Source organism: Chiloscyllium plagiosum, unplaced genomic scaffold (assembly GCF_037043375.1).
Source record: "Chiloscyllium plagiosum isolate Xiang-an unplaced genomic scaffold, Cpla_swu_hap1 HiC_scaffold_10, whole genome shotgun sequence".
Classification (NCBI taxonomy): Eukaryota; Metazoa; Chordata; class Chondrichthyes; order Orectolobiformes; family Hemiscylliidae; genus Chiloscyllium; species Chiloscyllium plagiosum.
The window spans coordinates 100,010,748-100,036,235 of record NW_028270148.1 but is presented as its reverse complement, the minus strand read 5'-3'; the positions used below and the strand labels follow the sequence as shown (position 1 = coordinate 100,036,235).

At 48.6% G+C, this 25,488-nt stretch overlaps 1 protein-coding gene across 18 annotated transcripts in view; it reads left to right on the top strand.

Moving 5' to 3' along the window:
- Positions 1–25,488, top strand: part of syne1b (spectrin repeat containing, nuclear envelope 1b) — a 629,476-nt gene that overhangs the window by 568,136 nt on the left and 35,852 nt on the right. For all 18 annotated transcript variants that reach the window (XM_087991586.1, XM_087991587.1, XM_087991592.1 and 15 more), the window contains 7 exons: positions 3,529–3,691; positions 4,879–5,066; positions 6,106–6,256; positions 8,585–8,767; positions 10,892–11,029; positions 14,700–14,891; positions 23,203–23,536. In XM_087991586.1, the coding sequence (XP_087847712.1) occupies positions 3,529–3,691; positions 4,879–5,066; positions 6,106–6,256; positions 8,585–8,767; positions 10,892–11,029; positions 14,700–14,891; positions 23,203–23,536 (1,349 nt within the window). The remainder of the gene's footprint in view (positions 1–3,528; positions 3,692–4,878; positions 5,067–6,105; positions 6,257–8,584; positions 8,768–10,891; positions 11,030–14,699; positions 14,892–23,202; positions 23,537–25,488) is intronic.

The window sequence follows — 25,488 nt, the reverse complement described above, 5'->3', positions numbered from 1 at the left end:
GTGGTCCGCAGTGCAGTGTGTTGTGTGGCAGTGTGGTCCCCAGTGCAGTGTGTGGCAGTGTGGTCCCCTGTGCAGTGTGTTGCAGTGTGGTCCCCAGTGCAGTGTGTTGCAGTGTGGTCCCCGGTGCAGTGTGTTGTGTTGCAGTGTGGTCCCCTGTGCAGTGTGTTGTGTTGCAGTGTGGTCCCCTGTATAATGTGGTCCCCTGTGCAGTGTGTTGTGTTGCAGTGTTGTCCCCATTGCAGTGCAGTGTGTTGCAGTGTGGTCCCCAGTGCAGTGGAGTGTGTTGCAGTGTGGTCCCCAGTGCAGTGTCTTGTGTTGCAGTGTGGTCCCCGGTGCAGTGTGTTGTGTTGCAGTGTGGTCCCCAGTGCAGTGTGTTGTGTTGCAGTGTGGTCCCCAGTGCAGTGTGTTGTGTTGCAGTGTGGTCCCCGGTGCAGTGTGTTGTGTTGCAGTTTGGTCCCCGGTGCAGTGTGTTGTGTTGCAGTGTGGTCCCCGGTGCAGTGTGTTGTGTTGCAGTGTGGTCCCCGGTGCAGTGTGTTGTGTTGCAGTGTGGTCCCCGGTGCAGTGTGTTGTGTTGCAGTGTGGTCCCCAGTGCAGTGTGTTGTGTTGCAGTGTGGTCCCCAGTGCAGTGTGTTGTGTTGCAGTGTGGTCCCCGGTGCAGTGTGTTGTGTTGCAGTTTGGTCCCCAGTGTAGTGTGTTGTGTTGCAGTGTGGTCCCCAGTGCAGTGTGTTGTGTTGCAGTGTGGTCCCCAGTGCAGTGTGTTGTGTTGCAGTGTGGTCCCCAGTGCAGTGTGTTGTGTTGCAGTGTGGTCCCCAGTGCAGTGTGTTGTGTTGCAGTGTGGTCCCCAGTGCAGTGTGTTGTGTTGCAGTGTGGTCCCTGTTGCAGTGTGGTCCCCAGTGCAGTGTGTTGTGTTGCAGTGTGGTCCCCAGTGCAGTGTGTTGTGTTGCAGTGTGCTCCCTGTTGCAGTGTGGTCCCCAGTGCAGTGTGTTGTGTTGCAGTTTGGTCCCCGGTGCAGTGTGTTGTGTTGCAGTGTGGTCCCCAGTGCAGTGTGTTGTGTTGCAGTGTGGTCCCCAGTGCAGTGTGTTGTGTTGCAGTGTGGTCCCCAGTGCAGTGTGTTGCAGTGTGGTCCCCAGTGCAGTGTGTTGTGTTGCAGTTTGGTCCCCGGTGCAGTGTGTTGTGTTGCAGTGTGGTCCCCAGTGCAGTGTGTTGTGTTGCAGTGTGGACCCCGTTGCAGTGTGGACCCCAGTGCAGTGTCTTGTGTTGCAGTGTGGACCCCAGTGCAGTGTGTTGTGTTGCAGTGTGGACCCCAGTGCAGTGTGTTGTGTTGCAGTGTGGACCCCAGTGCAGTGTGTTGTGTTGCAGTGTGGTCCCCAGTGCAGTGTGTTGTGTTGCAGTGTGGTCCCCAGTGCAGTGTGTTGTGTTGCAGTGTGGTCCCCGGTGCAGTGTGTTGTGTTGCAGTGTGGTCCCCGGTGCAGTGTGTTGTGTTGCAGTGTGGTCCCCAGTGCAGTGTGTTGTGTTGCAGTGTGGTCCCCAGTGTGTTGTGTTGCAGTGTGGTCCCCGTTGCAGTGTGGTCCCCAGTGCAGTGTGTTGTGTTGCAGTGTGGTCCCCAGTGCAGTGTGTTGTGTTGCAGTGTGGTCCCCAGTGCCGTGTGTTGTGTTGCAGTGTGGTCCCCAGTGTAGTGTGTTGTGTTGCAGTGTGGTCCCCAGTGTAGTGTGTTGTGTTGCAGTGTGGTCCCCGGTGCAGTGTGTTGTGTTGCAGTGTGGTCCCCAGTGCAGTGTGTTGTGTTGCAGTGTGGTCCCCAGTGCAGTGTGTTGTGTTGCAGTGTGGTCCCCAGTGCAGTGTGTTGTGTTGCAGTGTGGTCCCCAGTGCAGTGTGTTGTGTTGCAGTGTGGTCCCCAGTGCAGTGTGTTGTGTTGCAGTGTGGTCCCCAGTGCAGTGTGTTGTGTTGCAGTGTGGTCCCCAGTGCAGTGTGTTGTGTTGCAGTGTGCTCCCTGTTGCAGTGTGGTCCCCAGTGCAGTGTGTTGTGTTGCAGTTTGGTCCCCGGTGCAGTGTGTTGTGTTGCAGTGTGGTCCCCAGTGCAGTGTGTTGTGTTGCAGTGTGGTCCCCAGTGCAGTGTGTTGTGTTGCAGTGTGGTCCCTGTTGCAGTGTGGTCCCCAGTGCAGTGTGTTGTGTTGCAGTGTGTTGTGTTGCAGTGTGGTCCCCAGTGCAGTGTGTTGTGTTGCAGTGTGGTCCCCAGTGCAGTGTGTTGTGTTGCAGTGTGGTCCCCAGTGCAGTGTGTTGTGTTGCAGTGTGGTCCCCAGTGCAGTGTGTTGTGTTGCAGTGTGGTCCCTGTTGCAGTGTGGTCCCCAGTGCAGTGTGTTGTGTTGCAGTTTGGTCCCCGGTGCAGTGTGTTGTGTTGCAGTGTGGTCCCCAGTGCAGTGTGTTGTGTTGCAGTGTGGTCCCCAGTGCAGTGTGTTGTGTTGCAGTGTGGTCCCCAGTGCAGTGTGTTGTGTTGCAGTGTGGTCCCTGTTGCAGTGTGGTCCCCAGTGCAGTGTGTTGTGTTGCAGTGTGGTCCCTGTTGCAGTGTGGTCCCCAGTGCAGTGTGTTGTGTTGCAGTTTGGTCCCCGGTGCAGTGTGTTGTGTTGCAGTGTGGTCCCCAGTGCAGTGTGTTGTGTTGCAGTGTGGTCCCCAGTGCAGTGTGTTGTGTTGCAGTGTGGTCCCCAGTGCAGTGTGTTGTGTTGCAGTGTGGTCCCCGGTGCAGTGTTTTAAACAAATATATTTTTCCCTGAGCTGTGGGCATCACTGAGATGTCTATAATTTCTTGTCCATCCTAAGCTACCCTTGATCTAACTGGCTTTCTTAATCAGCTGAGAGTGTGTTGGGGGTTGGTGTGGTGGGTTGGGGCGTGTTGGGGTTAAGTTGACGGTGCTGTGGATGTGGAGTCAGATGTAGGCCAGGGCAGGAATGGTGTCAGATATCCTTCCCTGATGGACATTAGTGAACCAGGTGGAGTTTTGTAGAAACCGTGTTTACTTGCTTTCCGTTCCACAGTTTAAATTCCATCCACTGTCGAAGAGGGATTTGAACTCTTATCCCCAGAACGTCCCGGCTGAATAACTCATCCAGTCACAGTCCACATCCGTTTCAACACTGGACCATGCAGGATCATTTGATGAGGTCCTTCTCAGAACCTCACCTGTTTCTGTGCCAGGGTAAAACTGTACTTCAGAGAATCACAGAAGTGTTCAGGCACAGAAAGAGGCCGTTCACCCCATTGCCTCTGCACTAGCTCTTCAAAGAACATCATTACCTCGTGCCGATCTCCCCACAACCACGCAAAAACTATTTCTCTCCCAATAACATCCAGTGCCTCTTGAATATTGCAGTCCACTCAAGGCCAATGCTCCCTCCCAAAGAAGCTGCCCTACCTTACCCTGTCCTGCTAGGTCCCGCCATGCTCCACCATACCCTCCCCTCCCCTTCTCTGCCCCACCCCACCTTGCCGTGCCCTGGGGTTTGGGTTTCACTGACCGTCTCTGGCCTTGTCTTTCAGAGTGAAGAAGCTGAAGGAGACGCTGGTTGCTGTCCAGCAACTGGACAAGAACATGAGCAGCCTGCGATCGTGGCTTGCCCAGATTGAAACTGAGCTCTCAAAACCCATCGTCTATGACTCCTGCGATTCCCAGGAAATACAGCATAAGCTCGCAGAGCAACAGGTAAGCGACCCTCCGCTGTTTGCTGCCCCGGCCATTTGCACCAGACGTCGGGAACTCAACTGGGACTCTGTGGTAACTCTGGGTGAGGGGTCCATTCCCCACAATGGAGACCTCAGCACAGCGTGTAACACTGAGGGAGTGCTGTCCTGTCAGAGGAGCGGCCTTTTAGGAAGTACACTTCATTGGCTTCAAAGCACTTTGTGTTGGAGTTGGTCTTTCTCCTCCCCCTCTTCCCTCATCAGCGCCTGCCTTCTCTCGCCCCTTTTTTTTTCCCTTTCTTCCCTCTCCTCCCTGTTTCATTTTCTGTTTTCCTTTCTCTCTCTCACATTTTCAGTTTCTCTCTCGCATTCACATTGCACATTTCTCTGTTTTACTCTTGTGTTCACTGTCTCACGCATTCTCACTCAAATTCATTCTCATGCATTCTCTCTCCCTCTCTTGTGCTCTCTCTCTGTTGTGTTCTCTCTCATATTAATTCTGTTTCGCATTTTCTCCCTTGCGCATGCGCTCTCTCTCTCGCTCACTCTCTCTCTCTCTCTCTCATTCTCTCTCTCTCACACTCTCTCTCTCTCTCTCTCACACTCTCTCTCTCTCTCACACACTCTCTCTCTCACACTCTCTTGCTCACTCTCTCGCTCATTCTCGCTCACTCTCACTCTCGTTCACTCACTCACTCACTTTGTTGCTCTCATGCAGCATCCGAGCAGCAGGAGAATCAGGATAAAGGGCTCCTGCCCGAAATGTCAATCCTCCTGCTCCTCGGAAGCTGCCTGACCTGCTGTGCTTTTCCGGCACCACATTCTCGACTCTGAACTCCAGCATCTGCAGTCCTCACTTTCTCCTTTGTTCCTCTCATATTCACTCTCTTGCTCATTCACTCTCTCTCACATTGTCTCTCGCGTTTACCCTCTCACCCGTTCACTCTCCTGTGCGTGTCCTCTCTCGTGCATTCGCTCTCTGAGTCGTGTTCACTCTCTCACCCGTGTTCGCCAGCTTGTGTTTTCTCTCTCTCTCCCCCACGCTCTCCATTGTGCACATTCCCTCATCTGCGTGTCCAGCCCCTCCCGCAGTCTGTAGGGATGAAGCAAGGTTGGATTGTCCAACACTTGAGAAAGCAAGGGCCACAGGTTTGCCCAGTGTCAGGGAAGTGGTGCTTTCCTTTAATCCCTGGGACCTTGTATCTGCAGGAGTTGCAGCGAGACATTGAGAAGCACAGTACGGGTGTGGCCTCTGTCCTGAACCTGTGCGAGGTGCTGCTGCATGATTGCGATGCCTGTGCCACAGAAACGGAGTGCGACTCGATCCAGCAGGCCACCCGGAACCTGGACCGCAGGTGGAGGAATATCTGCGCCATGTCCATGGAGAGGAGACTCAAGTAAGAGCTGCAGTCCCCAGCCGCTTGTCAAAATAGACACGCAACCCCGACATGTGTGGGAGCAGGCCATTCAGCCCATCGGGTCCACACCAACCACCAAAGAGTATCCCACCTCTGTCCCTGCATTTCCCATGGTTAACCCACCTAACCTACATAATCCTGAGTATTATGGGCAATTTAGCATGGCCAATCCACCTAACCTGCACATCCCTGGGTACTATGGGCAATTTAGCATGGCCAATCCACCCTAACCTGCACATGTTTGGGCTGTGGGAGGAAACCAGAGCACCCAGAGGAAACCCACGCCGACACTTGGAGAATGTGCAAACTCCACACAGACAGTCGCCCTGAGGCTGGAATCGAACCCAGGACCTTGGCGCTGTGAGGCAGCCGTGCTAACCACTGAGCAACCGTGCCAACAGGAGAGTAGCATTGGAGAACTGAGAGGTTGGAGGGGCTGGCAGTATTGCCTGCACGGTGTGCATTGGACCCTGATCTGGGCTTTCTCCCCGTTATGTAAGATCGAAGACGAGTCATATTGGACTTGAACTGTTAAACATGTTTCTCTCTCCACAGAGGCTGCCAGACCTGCTGCGTTTCTCCAGCATCCTCCGTATTTGTTCGGTATAATTCCACCTCTTCATAAAGGACCTTCCCAACCCTGCCTCAATCCCTCTGCTGCTGAAACCGTCGTCTGGGGCTTTTGTGTTTTGCCCTTCGACCCGTAGTGCACTCCTGACAGCCCAGACATTCTGCTTCGGGGAATCTGAGCTCATTGGATGTCTCCCAATAGCCATTTCATAAATGAGACATCGAGGGGTAGAGCAGAGAAAAAGACCCTTCAGCCCATTGAGTCTGCGCTGGTCAAAAACACACACCTAACTATTCATACCTGCTGCATGACAACAGGCCATTCAGCCCCACTGGTTGCTACTTACTTTTGTTCATGCCTTGACGTAGGGTCCTCCCACTCTGCCTCATCTCAATTTCACTGCGTCATAAACATCCCCCTCACCTCTCCTCACTTTTGTCCTCTCAGGATTGAGGAGACCTGGCGGTTGTGGCAGAAGTTTCTGGACGATTATTCTCGCTTTGAAGACTGGCTTGAAACCTCAGAACGGACAGCAGCAATGCCTAATTCCTCGGGAGTGTTATACACGGTTGCCAAAGAGGAGCTGAAGAAATTCGAGGTGCGGGTGCCCGACAGCCGCAACAATATTGTTGCTTAAAATGTCAATCCCCCCCCCCCCCCCAGCACTTCACCATGAATTAGTAATTGCGATGTCCACAATTTTAATGGGAACTGCTCATGTAAACGTGTCACGCTGTAGTTACACTCTGCTGCCATGGGGAAGGGGGCGCGGGGTGCAGTGGGGCTGGCAGGAATGGTAATTCCCGTGTGAGTTAGAAATGTGGACATTGGAGTTTGTATTGGATTTAGTAAAAGGTCAAACTTGAAATAGTGTGGGAGGGTTCATGTTGCACTGTGGTAGTGTCCCTACCTCTGTGCCATGGGGCTGGAGTTCCGGTCCCATCGGCTCCAGAGCTGTCCAGTAAGATCTCTGAACAGGTTAATTTGAAAATATCTGAAATGGTGGTGGATTTCAGACTTCACCTCATTCTTGTGAAATTATTCTGCAACCTGACTTTCCCTGAAGATGACATATGTGTTAACTCCCACCACACCCCAAACCAACAAGTTATTTTGACAGTCAGTAAAACTTGGCATAGATGTCAAACCAGCCTCAAAGTCACTAAAATCTGTTTTATACTGTCATGCAAATGTCAAGATCTGTCCATATCTCCCTCAAATGCAGCCCTATAGGAGATGACAACAATGTTTAGAAGGGAAGTCCCACAGTCTCATTGGAGAGCAACCATTGCTGGTGTTGGGTTTAATCTGTGGGTTGTCGGGCCTCAGATGGGAGCAGAGACATAAAGATATACAGAATGAAAATAGACCCTTCGGTCCAACTCGTCCATGCTGAACAGATATCCTAAATTAATCCAGTCCCATTTACCAGCATTTGGCCCATATCCCTCCAAACCCTTCCTATTCATATACCCGCCATCCAGATGCCTTTTAAATGTTGTAATTGTACCAGCCTCCACCACTTCCTCTGGCAGCTCATTCCATACACACACCACCCTCTGCGTGAAGAAGTTGCCCCTTCTGTCTCTTTTAAATCTTTCCCCTCTCACCCTAAACCTATGCCCTCTAGCTTTGAACTCCCCTGCCCTAGGAAAGGACCATGAGGGGAGGAAATTACCTCATCCATACCCCTTATGATTTCCCTGGAGCTCCAGGGAAAACAGCCCCAGCCTCTCCCTATAGCTCAAACTCTCCAGTTTTGGCAACATTGTTGTGAATCTTTTCTGAACCCTTTCAAGTTTCACAACGTTAAAAATCACACAAAACCAAGTTATGGTCCAACTGGTTTATTTGGAAGCACTAGCTTTCGGAGCGCTGCTCCTTCATCAGGTGGTTGTGGACTGGTCAACAACATCCTTCCTGTAACAGGGAGGCCAGAATTGTACGCAGTATTCCAGACGTTGCCTCCCCAATGTCATGTCGAGCTGCAACATGACTTCCCAGCTCCTGTACTCAATGTTCTGACCAACGAAGGCAAGCATACCAAACATCATCTTCACCACCCTGTCTACCTGCGACTCCACGCTCAAGAAACTGTGAACCCGCAATCCAAGGTCTCTTTGTTCAGCAACACTGCCCAAGAGCTTGAGAAGGAAAGTCCTTCTCGGTACCCTCAACCAGGGGAAGAATTGAACCCATGCTGTTGTCGACACAACCTAACCTTCCATCCAGCTGAGCTAATTGACTTTTACCACAATGAAACAGCCCACACAGGATTATAAAGCAAACTGGAAGGGTCACATCAGGACATATTGGGCCAAGTGACCAAAAGCTTGGCCAAAGAGGTCGACCTTAAGCAAAGCCTTAGAGGAGGAACATGAAGGGAGGGGAGGAATTTTCAATGGGTTAAACCTGAGGCTGCTGAAGGCACAGCCACCAATGTTGGAACAATTAAAATCTGGAGAACGTAAGAGACCAAAACTAGAGGATCTTAGACACTGGGCATGTGCGGATTTGGGAGAGATTGTAGAGAAAGGTCGGGAGGGGAGCGGTGCTGTTGTGGTGCACTGGTACCTCTGGACCAGAAAGCCTGGGTCCAACTCTGTCTTGCTCCAGACACGTGTTGTAATATATCTGAGCAGGTTGATTGAAAACATCTGCAGAGGTGTGGAGGGCATGAGGCCATTGAGGGGGGGGATTTGAAAACAGGGCTCTGCATTACAGAATTAGTGCAGTTGCTTGACTGGGAGCTAATGTAGGTCGGTGAGCAGAGGGGAACAGGGCTTGCTGCAACTCGTACTCAACGGGCTTTGCAGTTGTGTTTTGGGTCCGATAGGGGATTCATTTTGCATTTTGGATCTTTGTTTGCAAAGTTGTGTCCTTGCGCATCGCGAGCGAATGTTGTCCTTTCTGCTTCGTCCCTCAGGCATTTCAACGTCAGGTCCATGAGAGCCTCACCCAGCTGGAGCTGATTAACAAGCAATATCGACGATTGGCTCGTGAAAACCGTACGGATTCCGGCAGTAAACTCAAAGACATGGTCCACGAGGGAAACCAGCGTTGGGACAATCTGCAAAGGAGGGTCACTGCTATCCTCAGGAGACTGAAAGTAAGGGCTGACTGTATAGGGACTCCCTGATTAACATTCCCTGTATTATTGTACAATGCACTATTGTATTATGAAGCGTCCTAAGGTGCTTCAGAGGAACACTTATCAGACGAAAAACAAATGACGAGATGTTAGGGCAGCATGTCCAAAAGCTTGGGCAATGGAGTAGGATTTAAGGAGAACCTGGAAGGTGGGGAGGTTTCGGGAGTGAATTCTGTTGCTTTCGCAGAGTTTTGAAGAGTTTAGTTCCTCACCACTAAATAGGGTTTCACCGTCAGGGAATAAATTAAAGGTTTTTTTTTCATATTTCATTATGAGCGCAAATAGCAAAACCTGAAGCACTGTGGACAATTTTAATTGCTTCAGTTTGATTTCCTTTTATAAAAAAAACAAAATGCCTGGACCTCTTCAAGCATTAGAATCATTGGAGCAGGGCTTGTAACATTCATTAAAGATGAGATAAAACTGAGGAGGAAAGAAAACATCACACAGCACTTTATAGAGCAGCAGGAAGTGAAAGATGGACACCGAGCTGAAAGGAGATGGTGAGGAACAAATGGTAGATTTTGGAGAATTTTGAAAACAATATGGAGGCAGTTGTGACAGAGATGCAGTATATTTTTATAACACCTGGTGTTTTTTTGATTGATGCCACACTTTGTTTGGCTGCTATCATTTTTTCCTTTAGCTCTGTCTGTAAGGATTGTTGCTGTCCCTTATTTTCTTCCCCACCTTGGCTTTATTGCTGGCTATTAAAGTATGTAAATAATTAAGCATTATCAGTAGACAATGGAACTATCTAATCGGGATAACCCAGCTAATTCTCACAGATCAACACAACCTCTTGCACTGGTTGAAGGCAAATAGATCGGATGCATTTAACCTAAAGACGTGAGGAAGAATCTGCAGAAAGATACATCGATAGTTTTAGGGTTGCATGATGCATAAACATCTGTGTCAGTCGCTTATTGCAAGAGGACCTGGCTCCATACTATAAACTTGATGAAGACCATTTGCAGTAGGAACAGAAGTAGGCCATTCAGCCCATTGAGTCTGCTCCCCCATTCAATGAGATCACAGCTGATCTGATCATCCTCAACTCCACTTTCCTGCCTATTCCCCATAACCCTCGATTCCCAGAAGAATATGTCTAACGCAGCCTTGACTATACGTAATGACCCAGCCTCAACAGTCCACTGTGGGTAACAAAAAATTCCACAGATTCGTTAACCTCTGAGAGACAAAGTTCCACCCCATGTCTGTCCTAACTGGGTGAACCTTGACCCTTGAGATTGTGCCTTCTGGTCTTTGACACTCTCACAAGGGGAAACAACATCTCCCTTTTCAAGTTCCCTAAGAATCTTGTCTATTTTAATAATAAGGTTTTCCCTCCTCCTTCTAAACTCCAATGCGGTTCAATCTATTTAACCTCTCCCCATAAAATCCTTCCATATTGCGACCAGCCCTTCTCTGGACCGCCTCCAGTGCCAATATATCTTTCCTTAAATAAGGGGCTGAAAACTGTTCAGGGTATTCTAGATGTGGTCAAACTAGTGCCTCCTACAGGTCGTACTGCTACAACGCATGTTTTGTAAACACAAATATGCTACAACGCGATTGACGAAGTGGGGACACTGTTTCTAAAGCACAAACTTTTAAAGCATGTATTGGTTATAACGTGATTCTGGCCTCATTAGTTTAGACAGTGCTGCTGTTACACGCTTTTCTTATAATACGGGATTGCACCAGAATGGAGCTACCATGTTATAGCAGAACTGACTGTATAGTTTCAACAGGACCTCCCCATTTCTATAGTCCATTCCCTTTGAATAAAGGACAAAAGCCATTGCTTCGGACTCTGCAGCAGTTGCGTCGAGTCCCAATTCGTCTGACCTGAAAGGAACAGACAGAAAGTGGAGAGTGTAAACCCTGGTGATGATTGAGGTTGAGGCAAAGGGAGAAGAGGCAGAGAGAGTCTTGTGCAGTTAGACTCCTGGCTTGTGTCACAGGGACTGTCAAGCACAGTGGGGTTTGGATGAAGTCAAGGAGCCTGTTACCGAGACATCAGCTTCTCACGAGCGTGGATTTAGAAGCACCTTTGTTTTATTTCTCCTTTTTGAACAGCACTTTATTGGTCAACGAGAGGAGTTTGAAACCACGCGTGAGAGTATCTTGGTCTGGTTGACAGAGATGGACCTGCAGCTGACCAACATTGAGCACTTCTCTGAATGTGACGTCCAGGCCAAAATCAAACAGTTAAAGGTAGGTGCAAGGACTGAGGGGTGGCATTCAGACCGAAGGGCAAGGTCTCATCATTGGCCTCTCGACAGGATTTCTTTTCCTCACTCCATTTGTATCGAGGGACCGGGATAGGACAGAATTGGTTTCTATGATCAACTGTGTGCCTGCAGTACAAAACCACTCCAATTGCAAGTGTCTCAGCCAGCTTTGTAAGAAAGGGAGGCAGTCAGACCGCTTTGAGTTTTAAAACCTCCAGCTTTAGGTTTTGAAAGCTACAGTTGTCTTTTCCCAAAATCTTTGCATCAGCCCAACAGCATAGCAAATAGATCCAAATTCGATGTCACATTCAAAAATCTTAATCCTTATCTCAGTTTAATTCCCAGTTTAATGTTGAATATATTGACCAAACCTTACTCTTTTTTGTTTTATGCTGGGATGCTGGCTGGAGGGTTTATTTTTAAAATCGGTCTATATTTGGTTGTTTGACGTGTTCCTGAGTTTAATGACCTCCAAAATCTCTGAGGCGATGACTTAATTTCGAGGGAGTGAGAATATCAGTGAGGACTTTCTCTCACAGTGATGTGTCAATAATGTGTTGTTAGCAGTAATTTGGTTTGATATTAATTGTCACAGAGTCATAGAGATGCACAGCACGGAAACAGACCCTTCGGTCCAATTTGTCCATACCGACCAGATATTCTAAATAAATCTCATCCCATTTGCCAGCATTTGGCCCATATCCCTCAAAACCCTTTCTATTCATATGCTCATCCAGATGCCTTTTAAATGTTGTAATTGTACCAGCTTCCACCACTTCCTCTGGCAGCTCATTCCATACACACACCATCCTCTGCGTGAAAAAGTTGTCCCTTCGGCTCCTTTTAAATCTTTCCCCTCTCACCTTCAACCTATGCCCTCTAGTTTGGGACTTGCCTATCCTGAGGAAAAGACCTTGACCATTCACCCTATCCATGCCCCTCATAATTTTGTAAACCTCTATAAGGTCCCCCCTCAGCTTCCGACGCTCCAAGGAAAACAGCCCCAGCCTGTTCAGCCTCTCCCGATAGCTCAAATCTTCTGATAACGGCAACATCTTTGTAAATCTTTTCTGAACCCTTTCAAATTTCACAACATCTTTTCTACAGCAAAAAGACCAGAATTGCACACAGTATTCCAAAAGTGGCCTGGTCAATGTCCTGTACAGCCGCAACGTGACCTCCCCAAACCCTATATTCAATACTCTGACCAATAAAGGAAAGCATACCAAATGCCGCCTTCACTATCCTATGTAACTGCGACTCCAGTTTCAAGGAGCTATGAATCTGCACTCCAAGGTCTCTTTATTCAGCAAGACTCCCTAGGACCTTGCCATTAGGTGTATAAGTCCTGCCCTGGTTTGCTTTCCCAAAATGCAGCACCTCACATTTACCTATATGAAACTTCATCTGCCACTCCCCAGCCCATTGGCCCAGCTGTTCAAGATCCCATTGTAATCTGAGGTAACCTTCACTGGTCCACTGCACCACTAATTTTGTCACTCTGGCCTAGTTTCTAGCAAGAGGAAGAAACATTGCTTTGTCTCTAGTGTGATGCAGATATAAGTATTAGACAGTGAAATAAACCACTTTTAAAAACTCCAGCCTCGGCTGTGAAACTGAGCGGAGAGGCTGGAACAGGATTTTGCCCGTTGGGTCGGGATCCTGACATCAGGGTCAGGTGGGATCACACCCCTGCGTTGTGAGGAGTAGTTACCTGACGGTGATTTCCCCCAGATTGCCCAATGAGACTAGAGTTGCATCCGATTAATGACGGCAGTCACACTCTCCAAGTTGGAGGGTGGGTAGGAGACCTTCCAGCTCAGAGGAATCTGCAGCTTGCCGCAGCTCCAGGGAGAGGAAGGGAGGACACTTCCATGTTGAGGTGCCCTTGCTCCGAGTTATCGAATGGAGAAACGTCTCCAGCATTTGTAGCAGAAAGGCATCTCTCCCTGCAGGGGCGACCCTGGGCTGTAGCTGTGTCCAGGCCACAAGCGCCACTCCTTCCCGTCCAACCCCAGTCTGCCACCAGGGGGCCTCCTCCAGGCAGCTAGCCTAGCTCCTGCCGTCCGCCATTCCACTGGGTACACAATGGCCAAGTGAAACATTCCAGTCACGCCTGACTGTGGTTACTCAATCAGTCTTTAAAGACACTTAATTATTTGCTCACTGTTTGTGGGCAGGTAGCCTTTATACCTTCCACCCTATACTGTATCTCCGGCCTTTTGTGCCCATCTGCCTCCACACTCAGCCACTTGGAGGCCTAACAGTCCTGCTGATGGGCTTGGCTATGGTGTATAATTCTAATTCCAGTTGGCAGGGGATATGTGTAAAACTAAAAGGTTGCCTGGTTTGGTACAGGATGGCAATTAGAAACCATGACCCTGAACTCATGTGCCATAGGTAACCTGCCATTGTTAAATGATCGGGCCTTGTTATTGAGTCTAATCCCACACCTGGCTGGTTGAGTATTCACCTTTCCCTTCACATCTGTTGTCTGAAAACATTCAAGAAGTTGCTGACCACTTTCCCCAGGAAGCTGGAATTGGCTAATTAAATGCCAGCTTCGTCAGTGACATCCATTTTTAAGATGCACTATCTATCAGGAGAGGCCAAGTGATCAACAAACCCAGCCTGACTGTTCCCACGGCAGAGTCGAGGCACTTGCAAATTTTGGGAATGTTTTGTGAGGAGGAGGAAATGGGGTGGAAGACCTGGGAATTAAACCTGAGGGGATTTCGGTCTTTATTGTGGGAAGCAGCACGTGGGGACAACTCGAAACACGGAATGTTTTTGTGGTTAGAAAGAGTGGGTTGGAATAGAACCGCGTATGTCCAGTTGAAGAAATATGACCATAAGACATAGACATAGGAGCAAAGGTAGGCCATTCAGCCCATTGAGTCTGTTCCACCATTCAGTGAGATTACGGCTGATTTGATAATCCTCAACTCTACTCTCCTGCCTTTGCTTTGTAATCCTTGATTCCCTTACTAATTAATTACAAGTCTACCTCAGCCTCGAATATATTCAATGATCCAGCCTTGATAGCCCTTTGTGGTAAAGAATTCCACAGAAATAGATCATCTCTTACTTTCAAACTGGAGGGAGAGATTTTAAAAAAATAAGGTAGGGAGGTGGGTGTGGATGGGGTGCTCTTCGGAGGGTTGGTGTGAACTTAATGGGCCGAAAGGCCTGCTTCTACACTGTAGGGTTTCTATAGGGGGTGACACAGTAGCTCAATGGTTAGCACTGCTGCCTCACTGTGCCGAGGACCAATCCCAGCCTCGGGTGACTGACTGTGTGGAGTTTGCATATTCTCCCCGTGTCTGCATGGGTTTCCTCTGAGTGCTCCGGTTTCCTCCCACAATCCAAAGATGTGCAGGTTAGGTGAATTGGCTGTGCTAAATTGCCCCGTAGTGTTCAGGAATGTGTAGGTTAGGTGCATTGGTTCGGGGAAAATGCACAGTAATCGGGTAGGGGAATGGGTCTGGGTGGGTTACTCTTCAGAGGGTTGGTGTGGACTTGTTGGGCCTGTTTCCACACTGTAGGGCTTCTATGGAAAAGGTCAGAAGCATTTTTTATCCTTTGCCACCCCACTTCCTTCTCTGTAGCAACCCTTGTCTCTGGGCACTGACAAGCTTTCTCTCCATCTGCAGGCCTTCCAGCAGGAGATAGCTCTCAACACGAGCCGCATTGACCAGCTCTTTGTTGATGGAGAGCAGCTGATTGAGAAGAGTGAGCCAATGGACGCTGCAATCATCGAGGAAGAACTGGAGGAACTTCATCGGTACTACCAGGAGGTCTTCGGCCGAGTAGACCGCTACTACAAGAAGTTGATGCAGCTTCCGGTAAGTGTATTGGCAACTCCTCACGCACAGTTTTCACAATACTCTGGCAATTCTCGAGAACATGATACCCACAACACCTGCTCCCATCATAGAGTGCCTATAGTGCGGAAGCAGGCCACCCGGCCCATTGAGTCCACACTGCCCCTCAGAAGCACGTCCCACCGGGCCCCGCTCCCCCCACCCTGTAATCCTGCATTTCCCATGGCTAACCCAACCTATCCTGCACACACCTGGACACTATGGGGCAATTTTAAACATGGCCCCAAGAACCTGCGGGAGGAAACTGGAGAGCCCGGAGGAAACCTACGCAGACACGGGGAGAATGTGTAAACTCCACACAGTCACCCAAGGGTGAAATCGAACCCGGGTCCCTGGCACTGTGAGGCAGCAGTGCTAACCACTGAGCCACTGTGCCCGTAAAGATTCTTACTTTTCAGGAACTTACCACCGAATACTAGTGAGAATCTGTTTCCAGGACACATTAAACTATTTTATACAGTCACTGCGTTTTCCTTGTGTTACTTGCAGACTGAACAAAGTTTGTAACTCATGTAATGTCAGTAATGGTTTTTAAGGATGTTGGAAAAGGACTTGTAGGAGCTTGCATCAATTGTAAAGGGATTGATCATTGTTTTTTTGTACCATTGCAAATGTTGGCCCATGTGATTTAGTGACCTTGACCTGGAAGCAGTACCGGTAGAGAGGAAGTTAAGAAAGAAGGTGTCAAACTGGCAGACACAAAAGAGAGCTTGTAAGACACAATGGGCTGAACAGCTGGGGGTTGAAGGCACAGATGTGTATACAAAAAGACAGCAGACCAAGGTAGAAACAGGAATGCAGGAAATTTTTGTGAGGAGCTAAAGAAACTAATGTCTCTGAGGAAGAGGTCCATTTTCCTGTTGGATGCCAGAAGGAAACACGAGCTCTTGGAGCAGGCCTATAAAGGCTTGAAATCCAGCAAACTGTAAATCATCAGAAATACAAAGATATTGTGGAGCTCTGTGATGCCGTACGTCTGCAGGGAATGGTTGTTACAGAATCCCCACAGTGTGGAAGCAGGCCATTCGGCCCATCAAGTCCACGCCAACCCTCCGAAGTGCATCCCACCCAGACCCATCCCTTGATCCTCTAACCCTGCATTTCTCATGGCTAACTCACCTGGGCACTATGGAGATACTGCAGTTTTAGCCTGGCCAATCCACCCAACCTGCACATCTTCGGACTAAGGGGGGGAAATCGGAGCGACCGGAGGAAACCTACGCAAGCGCGGGGAGAGTGTGCAAACTCCACACAGTCAGTCACCTGAGGCTGGAGTTGAACCCGAGACCCTGGCGCTGTGAGGCAGCAGTGCTAACCACTGAGCCACCGTGTACGGGTATCTTTGTTGCATTGCGTGTTCAAAGTGAGAAGTATCTTTTGGTGGAAGTGCTGTTTACTTGTTAATTCGTGTTTAATTCAGATAAGTTCTGATTGGTGTTGACCTTATAGAAAGTGAAATCTTGTTAATGTCTTCATTTGGGGCTTATTCAGTCAATTTGTTACTTTGGTTTACAGTTGCCCCCACTGAGATCATAAGAGTGTCACCATCGAGAGGCTAACGGAGTGAGCCCTGTAATGGTGCCCATATGCTACAGTGAGACCTGGAATCTCTGCTGGTAGACCCCCAATATAATTGAACAGTAGACACTGCAATCTCTCCTTGATTAATGTCGATATTCACCACTTGGTTCACAGTTTAGTGATCTGATGCAAGAAACTGCAGGTTATTGCTCATAAAAGTGTGAAGTGATTCATTTTGGAAGGTCAAATTTGAATGCAGAATACAAGGTTAAAGGCAGGATTCTTGGCAGTGTAGAGGAACAGAGGGATCTTGGGGTCCATGTCCAAAGAGTCCTCTAAAGGTGCCATCCAAGTTGATAGGGTTGTTAAGAAGGCATACGGTGTATTGGCTGTCATTAGCAGGGGGATTGTGTTTAAGAGCTACGAGGTTATGCTGCAGCTCTATAGAGCCCTGGTTAGACCACACTTGGAATGTTGTGTTCAGTTCTGGTCACCTCATTATAGGAAGGATGTGGAAGCTTTAGAGAGGGTACAGAGGAGATTTACCAGGATGCTGCCTGAACTGGAGGGCAGGTCTTACGAAGAAAGGTTGAGGGAGCTGGGGCTTTTCTCAATGGAGTGAAGAAAGGCAAGAGGCGACTTGCTAGAGGTGTACAAGATGGTGACACGCATAGAGTGGATAGCCAGAGACTTTTTCCCATGGCAGAAATGGCTGTCACAAGGGACCATAATGTTAAGAGATTGGAGGAAGGTTTAGGGGAGGTGTCAGAGGTAGGTTCTTTGCACAGAGAGTGGTGGGTGCATGGAATACATTGCCAGCAGTGATAGTAGAGTCAGATACATTAGGGACATTTAAGCAACTCTTGGATAGGCATGTGGAGGTAAGTACAATGAAGGGTATGTAAGTTAGTTTGATCTTAAGAGTAGGGACAGCGCAGTGGCTCAGTGGTTAGCACTGCTGCCTCACAGCGCCAGGGACCCGGGTTTGATTCCAGCCTCGGGTGACTATCTGTGTGGAGTTTGCATGTTCTCCCCGTGTCTGCGTGGGTTTCCTCCAGGTGCTCCAGTTTCCTCCCACAGTCCAAAGATGTGCAGGTTAGGTGAATTGACCAAGCTAAGTTGCCCATCATGTTCAGGGATGTGTAGGTTAGCTGCATTAGTCAGGGGGAATGTAGAGTAATAGGGTAGGGGGAATGGGTCTGGGTGGGATACTCTTTGGAGGGTCGGTATGGACGTGTTGGGCTGAAGGGCCTGTTTCCACACTGTAGGGAATCTAATTCTAAAAAAAAAGAGGTCAGCACAACATCAAGGGCTGAAGGGTCTGTACTGTTCTATATGACTCAATTATGATACCAATATTGGTGAGAGCTGAACTTACGTGGGTGGGTGTCTCTCACTGTGAACCTGTGCCCTGCTAGTTTAGACCCAGTGGGATCCATTACTTTCTCTAACCTGGGTGGCTAGGAAAATTCTGCAGTTTCATATTACAAATCCAACAGCCTAAATACGTCTGTGACCAGAGGGAGCCATTTGCAGATGTTGGGTTTATTTATAGAATATAAATTTGTATGTTGGTATGCAGCAAGTTCAAGTGGGGTAAAGCTGGGAAACAGCTTGATCAAAATGATGCCGTGCAACTCTCACTGACTTTGGAGTTCTCTGGACTGTTTATCTCGACTGTGTCAGGTTGGACAAAATGCATTTTTCATGAAGCACTCGCATTGGTATTTGTACTGGGATTTAGATTGGCACAGAACAAGATTGCTGCATGGGGGAAGGGCTCGGAATGCGATTGTTCACCAGGTCCACAGACTGTCCGGTATCATTTCTACCCACATAAGTGGACAAAGATTTCTGAAAAAGTAGGGACATTCCCTGCTGGGTGCTAGCAGGACATTGCAGTGCAGAGATATTGTACTGGATTAGGCTTGAAATGTGAACATTCTTTTCTCTTGCTTCTGTCAGACACGGTGTATGTGCCAAAGAAGCTGCCAAAAAAAGCCAGCAGCTCTTCCAACTCTCTGTTTTCCCCTCTCTCTCTCTCTCTCTCTCCCTCTCTCTCTCGCTCCTTCTCTCTCTTTAGCTCCCTCTGTTTCTTTCTCTCAACTTTGTTCTGATTTTTCAAAATCTTCTTGTGCAATCTTTCGCTTCATCTGACTCACATTGTCTCTTTTTATGACGGTTTCTCTCTGTCATGCACACAAGTCACTGTAGCCTTCCCCCTCAGATTGGTGAGAGTCCTGTTTGGAGCAGTTGCCTTGGGTGATGCGTACAGCAGAGAGGCAGCAGTTGAAGGAGGGAACGTGTTAGAAATATAAATAGCTATACAGAGAGATTCTTGTCCCAGAAGCAAAAAGAAATAAACAAAATGCTTACTGTTTCCCTGCCTGTACTCGTCTTTCTTCTTGATTACTTTTTATCATAGTCCCTATTGCAGACAAATGCTTATCTCCTGAGTACCGCACACAAATGGAATGAACACAGAAAGAGCTCCCTTCCGTTCACCTAGAGCAGTACACATTCATTAGAAAGGATTGCAGTGGTGAAATTATCCAGCAGGTCCATCAAAATTGATGAAGAGAGCTGTCCACTTTATACATGCCATTCAGACCGACTAGTCTGTGTCGGTGTTTGTGTCTCACTCTTCCTCATCTCAGTCTATCACTACAGTTCATCTCCCTCACGTGCTTGTCTAACTTACCCATGATGCATCTGTACTCTTGGAGTCATAGAGATGTACAGCACAGAAACCGATCCTTCGGTCCAACTCGTCCATGCCGGCCTGATATCCTAAAGAAATCTGGTCCCATTTGCAAGCACTTGGCCCATATCCCTGTAAACCCTTCCTATTAATTTACCCACCCAGATGCCTTTTAAATGCTGTAATTGTTCCAGCTTCTGCCACTTCCTCTGGCAGCTCGCACCGTACACAAGCCACCCTCTGTGTGGAAAAGGTTGCCCCTTAGGTCCCTTTTAAAACTTGATTCACGACTGACATGATTTTCTGTCTGCATTCTTGTGAGTGAACAGGAGCAGGCTGTACTGAATATAACAATATTCAATAAAGACGGGACATCTTCTCTGAAAACCAACAGGCCCAGGCTCCAGCTCCATGGATCGCTATGACAACTCCTTCTGCACATGCTCACTAGCTATCCTTAGAGATCATAGAACATCGAACATTACAGCTCAGTACAGGCCCCTGATGTTGCACCGCCCTGTGAAACTAATCTGAAGCCCATCTAACCTACACTATTCCATTATTGTCCATATGCCCATCCAATGATCATTTAAATGTCCATAAAGTTGGCGAGTCTACTACTGTTGCAGGCAGTGCATTCCACACCCCTACCTAGTGGGCGGCACGATGGCACAATGGTTAGCACTGCTGCCTCACAGCGCTAGAGACCCGGGTTCAATTCCCACCTCAGGCGACTGACTGTGTGGAGTTTGCACGTTCTCCCAGTGTCTGCGTGGGTTTCCTCCGGGTGCTCCGGTTTCCTCCCACAGTCCAAAGATGTGCAGGTCAGGTGAATTGGCCATGCTAAATTGCCCGTAGTGTTAGGTTAGGGGTATGGGTGGGTTGCGCTTCGGCGGGGCGGTGTGGACTTGTTGGGCCGAAGGGCCTGTTTCCACACTAAGTAATCTAATCTAATCTAAGTAATCTAATCTAATCTCTGAGTAAAGAAACTACCTCTGACATCAGTCCTTTATCTATCACTCCTCAATTTGAAGCTATGCCGCCTTGTGCTAGCCATCACCATCCGAGGAAAAAGCCCCTCACTGTCCACCCTATCTAACCCTCTGATTATCTTATATGTCTCAAGTCACCTCTCAACTTTCTTCTCTCTAATGAAAACAGCCTCAAGTCCCTCAACCTTCCTTCAATACCAGGCAACAGCCTAGTAAATCTCTTCTGAACCTTTTCCAAAGCTTCCACATCCTTCCTATTATGCGGTGACCAGAACTGCACGCAATACTCCCAAGGGAGGCCACATCAGTGTTTTGTACAGCTGCAGCATGGCCTTGTGGTTCCGAAACCCGATCCCTCTACCAATAAAAGCTAACACACTGTAAACCGGATCAATCCCCTTTAATCTACAACTCTCGCCAAATTCCTTAACCTCACCTGTTTTACCATTAACATTTAACTATGAACACAACTTACTTTAATCCACTATAAAAACCAAAGGAACTGCAGATGCTGTAAATCAGAAACAAAAAATAGAAATTGCTGGAAAAGCTCAGCGGGTCAAGCAACATCTGTGACGAGAAATCAGAGTTAACGTTTTGGACCCAAAACATTAACTCTGGTTTCTCTTCACAGATGCTGCCAGACCTGCTGAGCTTTTCCAGCAACTTCGCTGTTGTTGTTTTAATCCACTTGGTCCCCAGCTCCAAAAATCCATTGCTCGAGGGACTAATCTCTAACAGCGTCCTCAGCTCTCTAGGAGGACGGGTAGCAGGTGTGTGATCTCTTATCCTTTCCCTGGAAGGTGAACACATTGGTGGCACAAACTCATGCCTGGAATGCCCCCTTGAGGCTGATCACTTTTCATTTTGGCTGCTATTTTTAATGCCACCTGCAGACTATGTTTTGAGGGAGATGAACGATCTGTGCTATCTCTGAGATAGTGGAAAGTTTACCAGGGCTCTTCAATATCTTCACCATCTGCTCAATGTCCCTCAGCACTGAATTGAATGTGATCTGAAAACTTCTGAACCATGGCGTGCTGCTAAAAGAATAGAGACTCCTCATAGTCATTAAGTCATAGAGCACAGAAACAGACCCTTTGGCACAACCAGTCCATGCTGAACATAGTCCCAAACTAAACTAGGCCCACCTGCTTGCTCCTGGCCCACATCCCTCTCAACCTTTCTTATTCACGTACTCATCTAAGTGTCTTTTAAATGTTGTAACTGTACCTGTATCCTCTACTTCCTCAGGAAATTCATTCTACACATGAACGGTCCTCTGTGTAAGAACAGTTGCCCCTCATGTCTGTTTAAAATCTCTCTCCTCTCACCTTAAAAATAGTCTTGAAATCCCCCATCCTAGAGAAAAGATACCTACCGTTTACCCTGTCTACACCCCTCATGATTTTATAAACCTCTACAAAGTCACCCCTCAACCTCCTACGCTCCAGTGAAAAGGAATCCCAGTCTCTCCAGCCTTTCTTTATAACTCAAACCTTCCATACCTGACAACATCCTGGTAAATCCCATCTGAACCCTCTCCGGTTTAATAATGTCCTTCCTATGACAGTGCGACTAGAACTGGACACAGTGCTCCAGAAGAGGTCTTATCAATGTCCTGTACAATTCCAACGTGACTTCCTAACTTCTGCGCTCAAAGGACTGAGCAATGAAGGCAAGCGTGCCAAAACACCTGCCTCTGTATCCACTTTAAAATTCGATTTCTCACTGGAACCCTTGGCTTTTGCCCTCGGGAGTTGAAATTTGCAGTGGGCCGCCTCGCTCCCCCAGGAAGAGTTCATGCAGCCCCTCTGTGTTTTGTACAGTACGCCTGGGCACAGACCGTTGTGGTCTGTGTTGAATTCTCTGTGCTGCTGTGGTCGTGTCACTCCATGCACTTGTGACCTGTAGTAGCTAGCTGGATCAGGTTCTGGGTGGTGGGGCCCACACCCACCTTCTTGTTTAACAGTCTGAGTGCTCGTTCCTTCCCCATCCTTGTAAGTACCTTTGATTTTCTGTAAGGTTTTCGTGACCGGTTCGTTTTCTTGTTTCCCACTCCTTGTGCCCATAGCATTCTCTGTTGTAGGCCTTCTGCTTTCTTTCAGCCTTTGCTTAGGCCTTACCTCTCGACAGTTCGATATAAAACGGCACACCCCTACTACCACCAAACCTCACAGGTATTTCCTCCACTTCTGGGACTAAGCCTAAAACTGTGCTGTGGCTGAACTTCACTTTGGCTCCTCCAAGCACTTGCCTCTGATAAGGTGGGTCTAACAGCATTGCCACCATGTAGTAATGTGAGATCTACATCTCCTGTGAGTGAGCCGCAACAGACTTCATTGAACACCACTTTAGGTTAGATTCCCTACAGTGTGGAAACAGGCCCTTTGGCCCAACAAGTCCACACTGACCGTCTGTAACAGCAACCCACCCAGACCCATTCCCCTACCCTACCCTACGTTTACCCCTGACTAATACACTTAACACCGTGGGCAACTTAGCATGGCCAATTCACCTAACCTACACATCTTTGGATTGTGGGAGGAAACCCACGCAGACGCGGGGAAAATGTGCAACCTCTACACAGACAGTTGCCCAAGGCTGGAGTCGAACCTGGGTCCCTGGCGCTGTGGGGCAGCAGTGCTAACCACTGAACCATGGTGCCGCCCCTTCATACAAACGATGGTAAGACAGAACATCTTATCTGGAACCTTACAGACCCAGGCTGTAACTGCATGTGGCATGGCTACGTTTGCTCAAATTCAGCAGGAATATGATCTACAGTTCATTTACAAAGCACGGATATAGTCTTGAAGAAGCTAGACAGCCACATGAGGGGGAAAGGAACTAGAAGCAAGCAATGGAGGGGGCTAGTTTAGATTAGGAGCCAGTTGGGTCGAGTGGCCCAATTTTGTCCTGGAAAATTCGACGTTGTTTTGTGTGAAGGGCGTATCTCATCACAGTCTGGTGTGGGGTGCTGCTTGAGTTTTGTTTGGTCTGGGTTATTCGAGCTGCAGAGATGGTAACAATTTCCTCAATCACCCTCTCCCTTTAGCTGACCGATGATGAACATGAGGTGTCTGACCGGGAAACAGAAATAGATGAGAACAGTGAATTCTCCAGCATGCAGTGGCTGGACAGAGCTGCAGACAATGTGGGGACCCCTCCGCTGTCCCTGAGCCGGGGCACTGGTCTCCCACAGCCCAAGGACACTCGGTCAGGGCGTGATACCCCGGCCAGCGTTGACTCCATCCCCCTGGAGTGGGACCACGATTACGACTTGAGTCGGAACTTGGAGAGCGCAGTGTCTCGTGCCCTGGAGGGTGCTGAGGATGGCACTGGGGATGAAGACAGCGATTTCTACCTCAAAGGAGCAGCTGAAATCACAGGTGGGTCAGTGTGGAGAGTTTCTGTGTGTGTTTGTGTATGTGTGTGTGTATGTGCACGCGTGCACATGCTAGTCTGTCTGTCTATGTATGTGTGGGTGTGTGCCTGTTTATCAATATGTGTGCCTGGGTCTGTCTGTGTGTGCGCGCGTGAGTCTATCTATGTAAGTCTTCATGTGTGTGCACGCGCGCGCGCATGTGCCCACACGTGTCTGTCTGTCTATGTATGTGTGGGTGTGTGCCTGGCTGTCTATGTATGTGTGGGTGTGTGCCTGTCAGTTTATGTATGTGTGGGTGTGTGCCTGGCTGTCTATGAGTGTATGCGTGAGTCTATCTATGAGTGTATGCGTGAGTCTATCTATGTAAGTCTGTGCCTGTGTGTCTGTGCTAGTGTGTGTGTGTGTGCCCATGCATGTCTGTCTGTCTATGTGTAGGTGTGTGCCTGTCTGTCTGTGTGTGTGCCTGTGTCTGTGTGAGAGTCTATCTATGTAAGTCTGTGCCTATGTGTGTCTGGACCTGTGTTTGTGTATGTGTCTGTCTGTCTGTCTGTGTGTGCGTGTGTATGTATGTATGTATGCATGCCTGTGTGAGAGTCTGTCTGTGTATGTATATCTGTGTGCATGCGTGAGTGTGCTCACATGAGAGAGCCAGAGAGTGAGGGTGCCCGGGAGATGTGGCCAGAGTGAATGATGGAGCTGAAGAGTTTGAGGGTGGCTGGTGGTGTAATGGTGAAATGGGAGAATCCAGTGGTAGAGATTGGCACATTCCTAAATCAAGGAATTCCATTGAAATATTGGCACTAAATTTAAAATGTTAACTTTAAACTGACTTCCTGTGCTGAATTACTCCAGTAACTCTTTGCCTGACAGTGAGAGATGCTGGCCCAATTGGTTTAATTGTGATTATAAAGGTCACGAGCCCCTCAGATGCTCATTGTACCTCCGTAGTTGTGATTGTGTGATGGCGAGCCTTTCACATCTTCTCAATGGTGTTTTGCTCTTCACCGCCAAAAGGACTGTTCTCTGTGATTTTACACCGTTATCAAGTCTTTGTTAATGGCTTCTTAGCAATTCATTAAAACTTTATATCACGCCCCCATCCCAAATCTCCCTGGCCACGAAGGAGAACAAGGAGTCAGTCTCCTTGCTGTGACTGTGCAGCTGAAGCCCTGTGCCGGGACAGACCAGGGAAAGCTGCTCTCCCTGCCTGAAGGGCTTTGGTGGCTCAGTGGGGTCAGTTCAACAATCTGATACCCAGCGTTATTGTAATGCAGAGAAGATGGCTCAGCTAAAACCTGGGGAAGGCTGATCCTGTGGGGTTAAGTGCAGTCCCTAGTGAATGGATGAGGGCACTGTGACCTTTTACAAAGGAGGTCACCTAGTTTTCTTTTTCCGAATCAATCACACTGTTCACAAAATGCAGGGGGAGGTAAGTGTCTGAGGCGTTTCTGTGGAATCCCAGCATTCCTGGGGCAGGGAGCTGATGCAAGTGACATGTTCTTTTTTTTTTAGATTAGATTAGATTAGATTAGATTACTTACAGTGTGGAAACAGGCCTTTCGGCCCAACAAGTCCACACCGACCCACCGAAGCGCAACCCACCCATACCCCCACATTTACCCCTTTTAACCTAACACTACGGGCAATTTCCCATGGCCAATTCACCTAACCTGCACATCTTTGGACTGTGGGAGGAAACCGGAGCACCCGGAGGAAACCCACGCAGACACGGGGAGAACGTGCAAACTCCACACAGTCAGTCGCCTGAGTCGGGAATTGAACCCGGGTCTCTGGCGCTGTGAGGCAACAGTGCTAACCACTGTGCCACCGTGCCACCGTTCTCTTGGAGTGATTGGAAAAGTAAGAGGAATAATGTAAGAGGCTGGTAGAATAGTAACTGTTACCTGGAGGAAATGAGAATAGAAAGGACTGGAGGGTATGTTGCAATTGCATAAA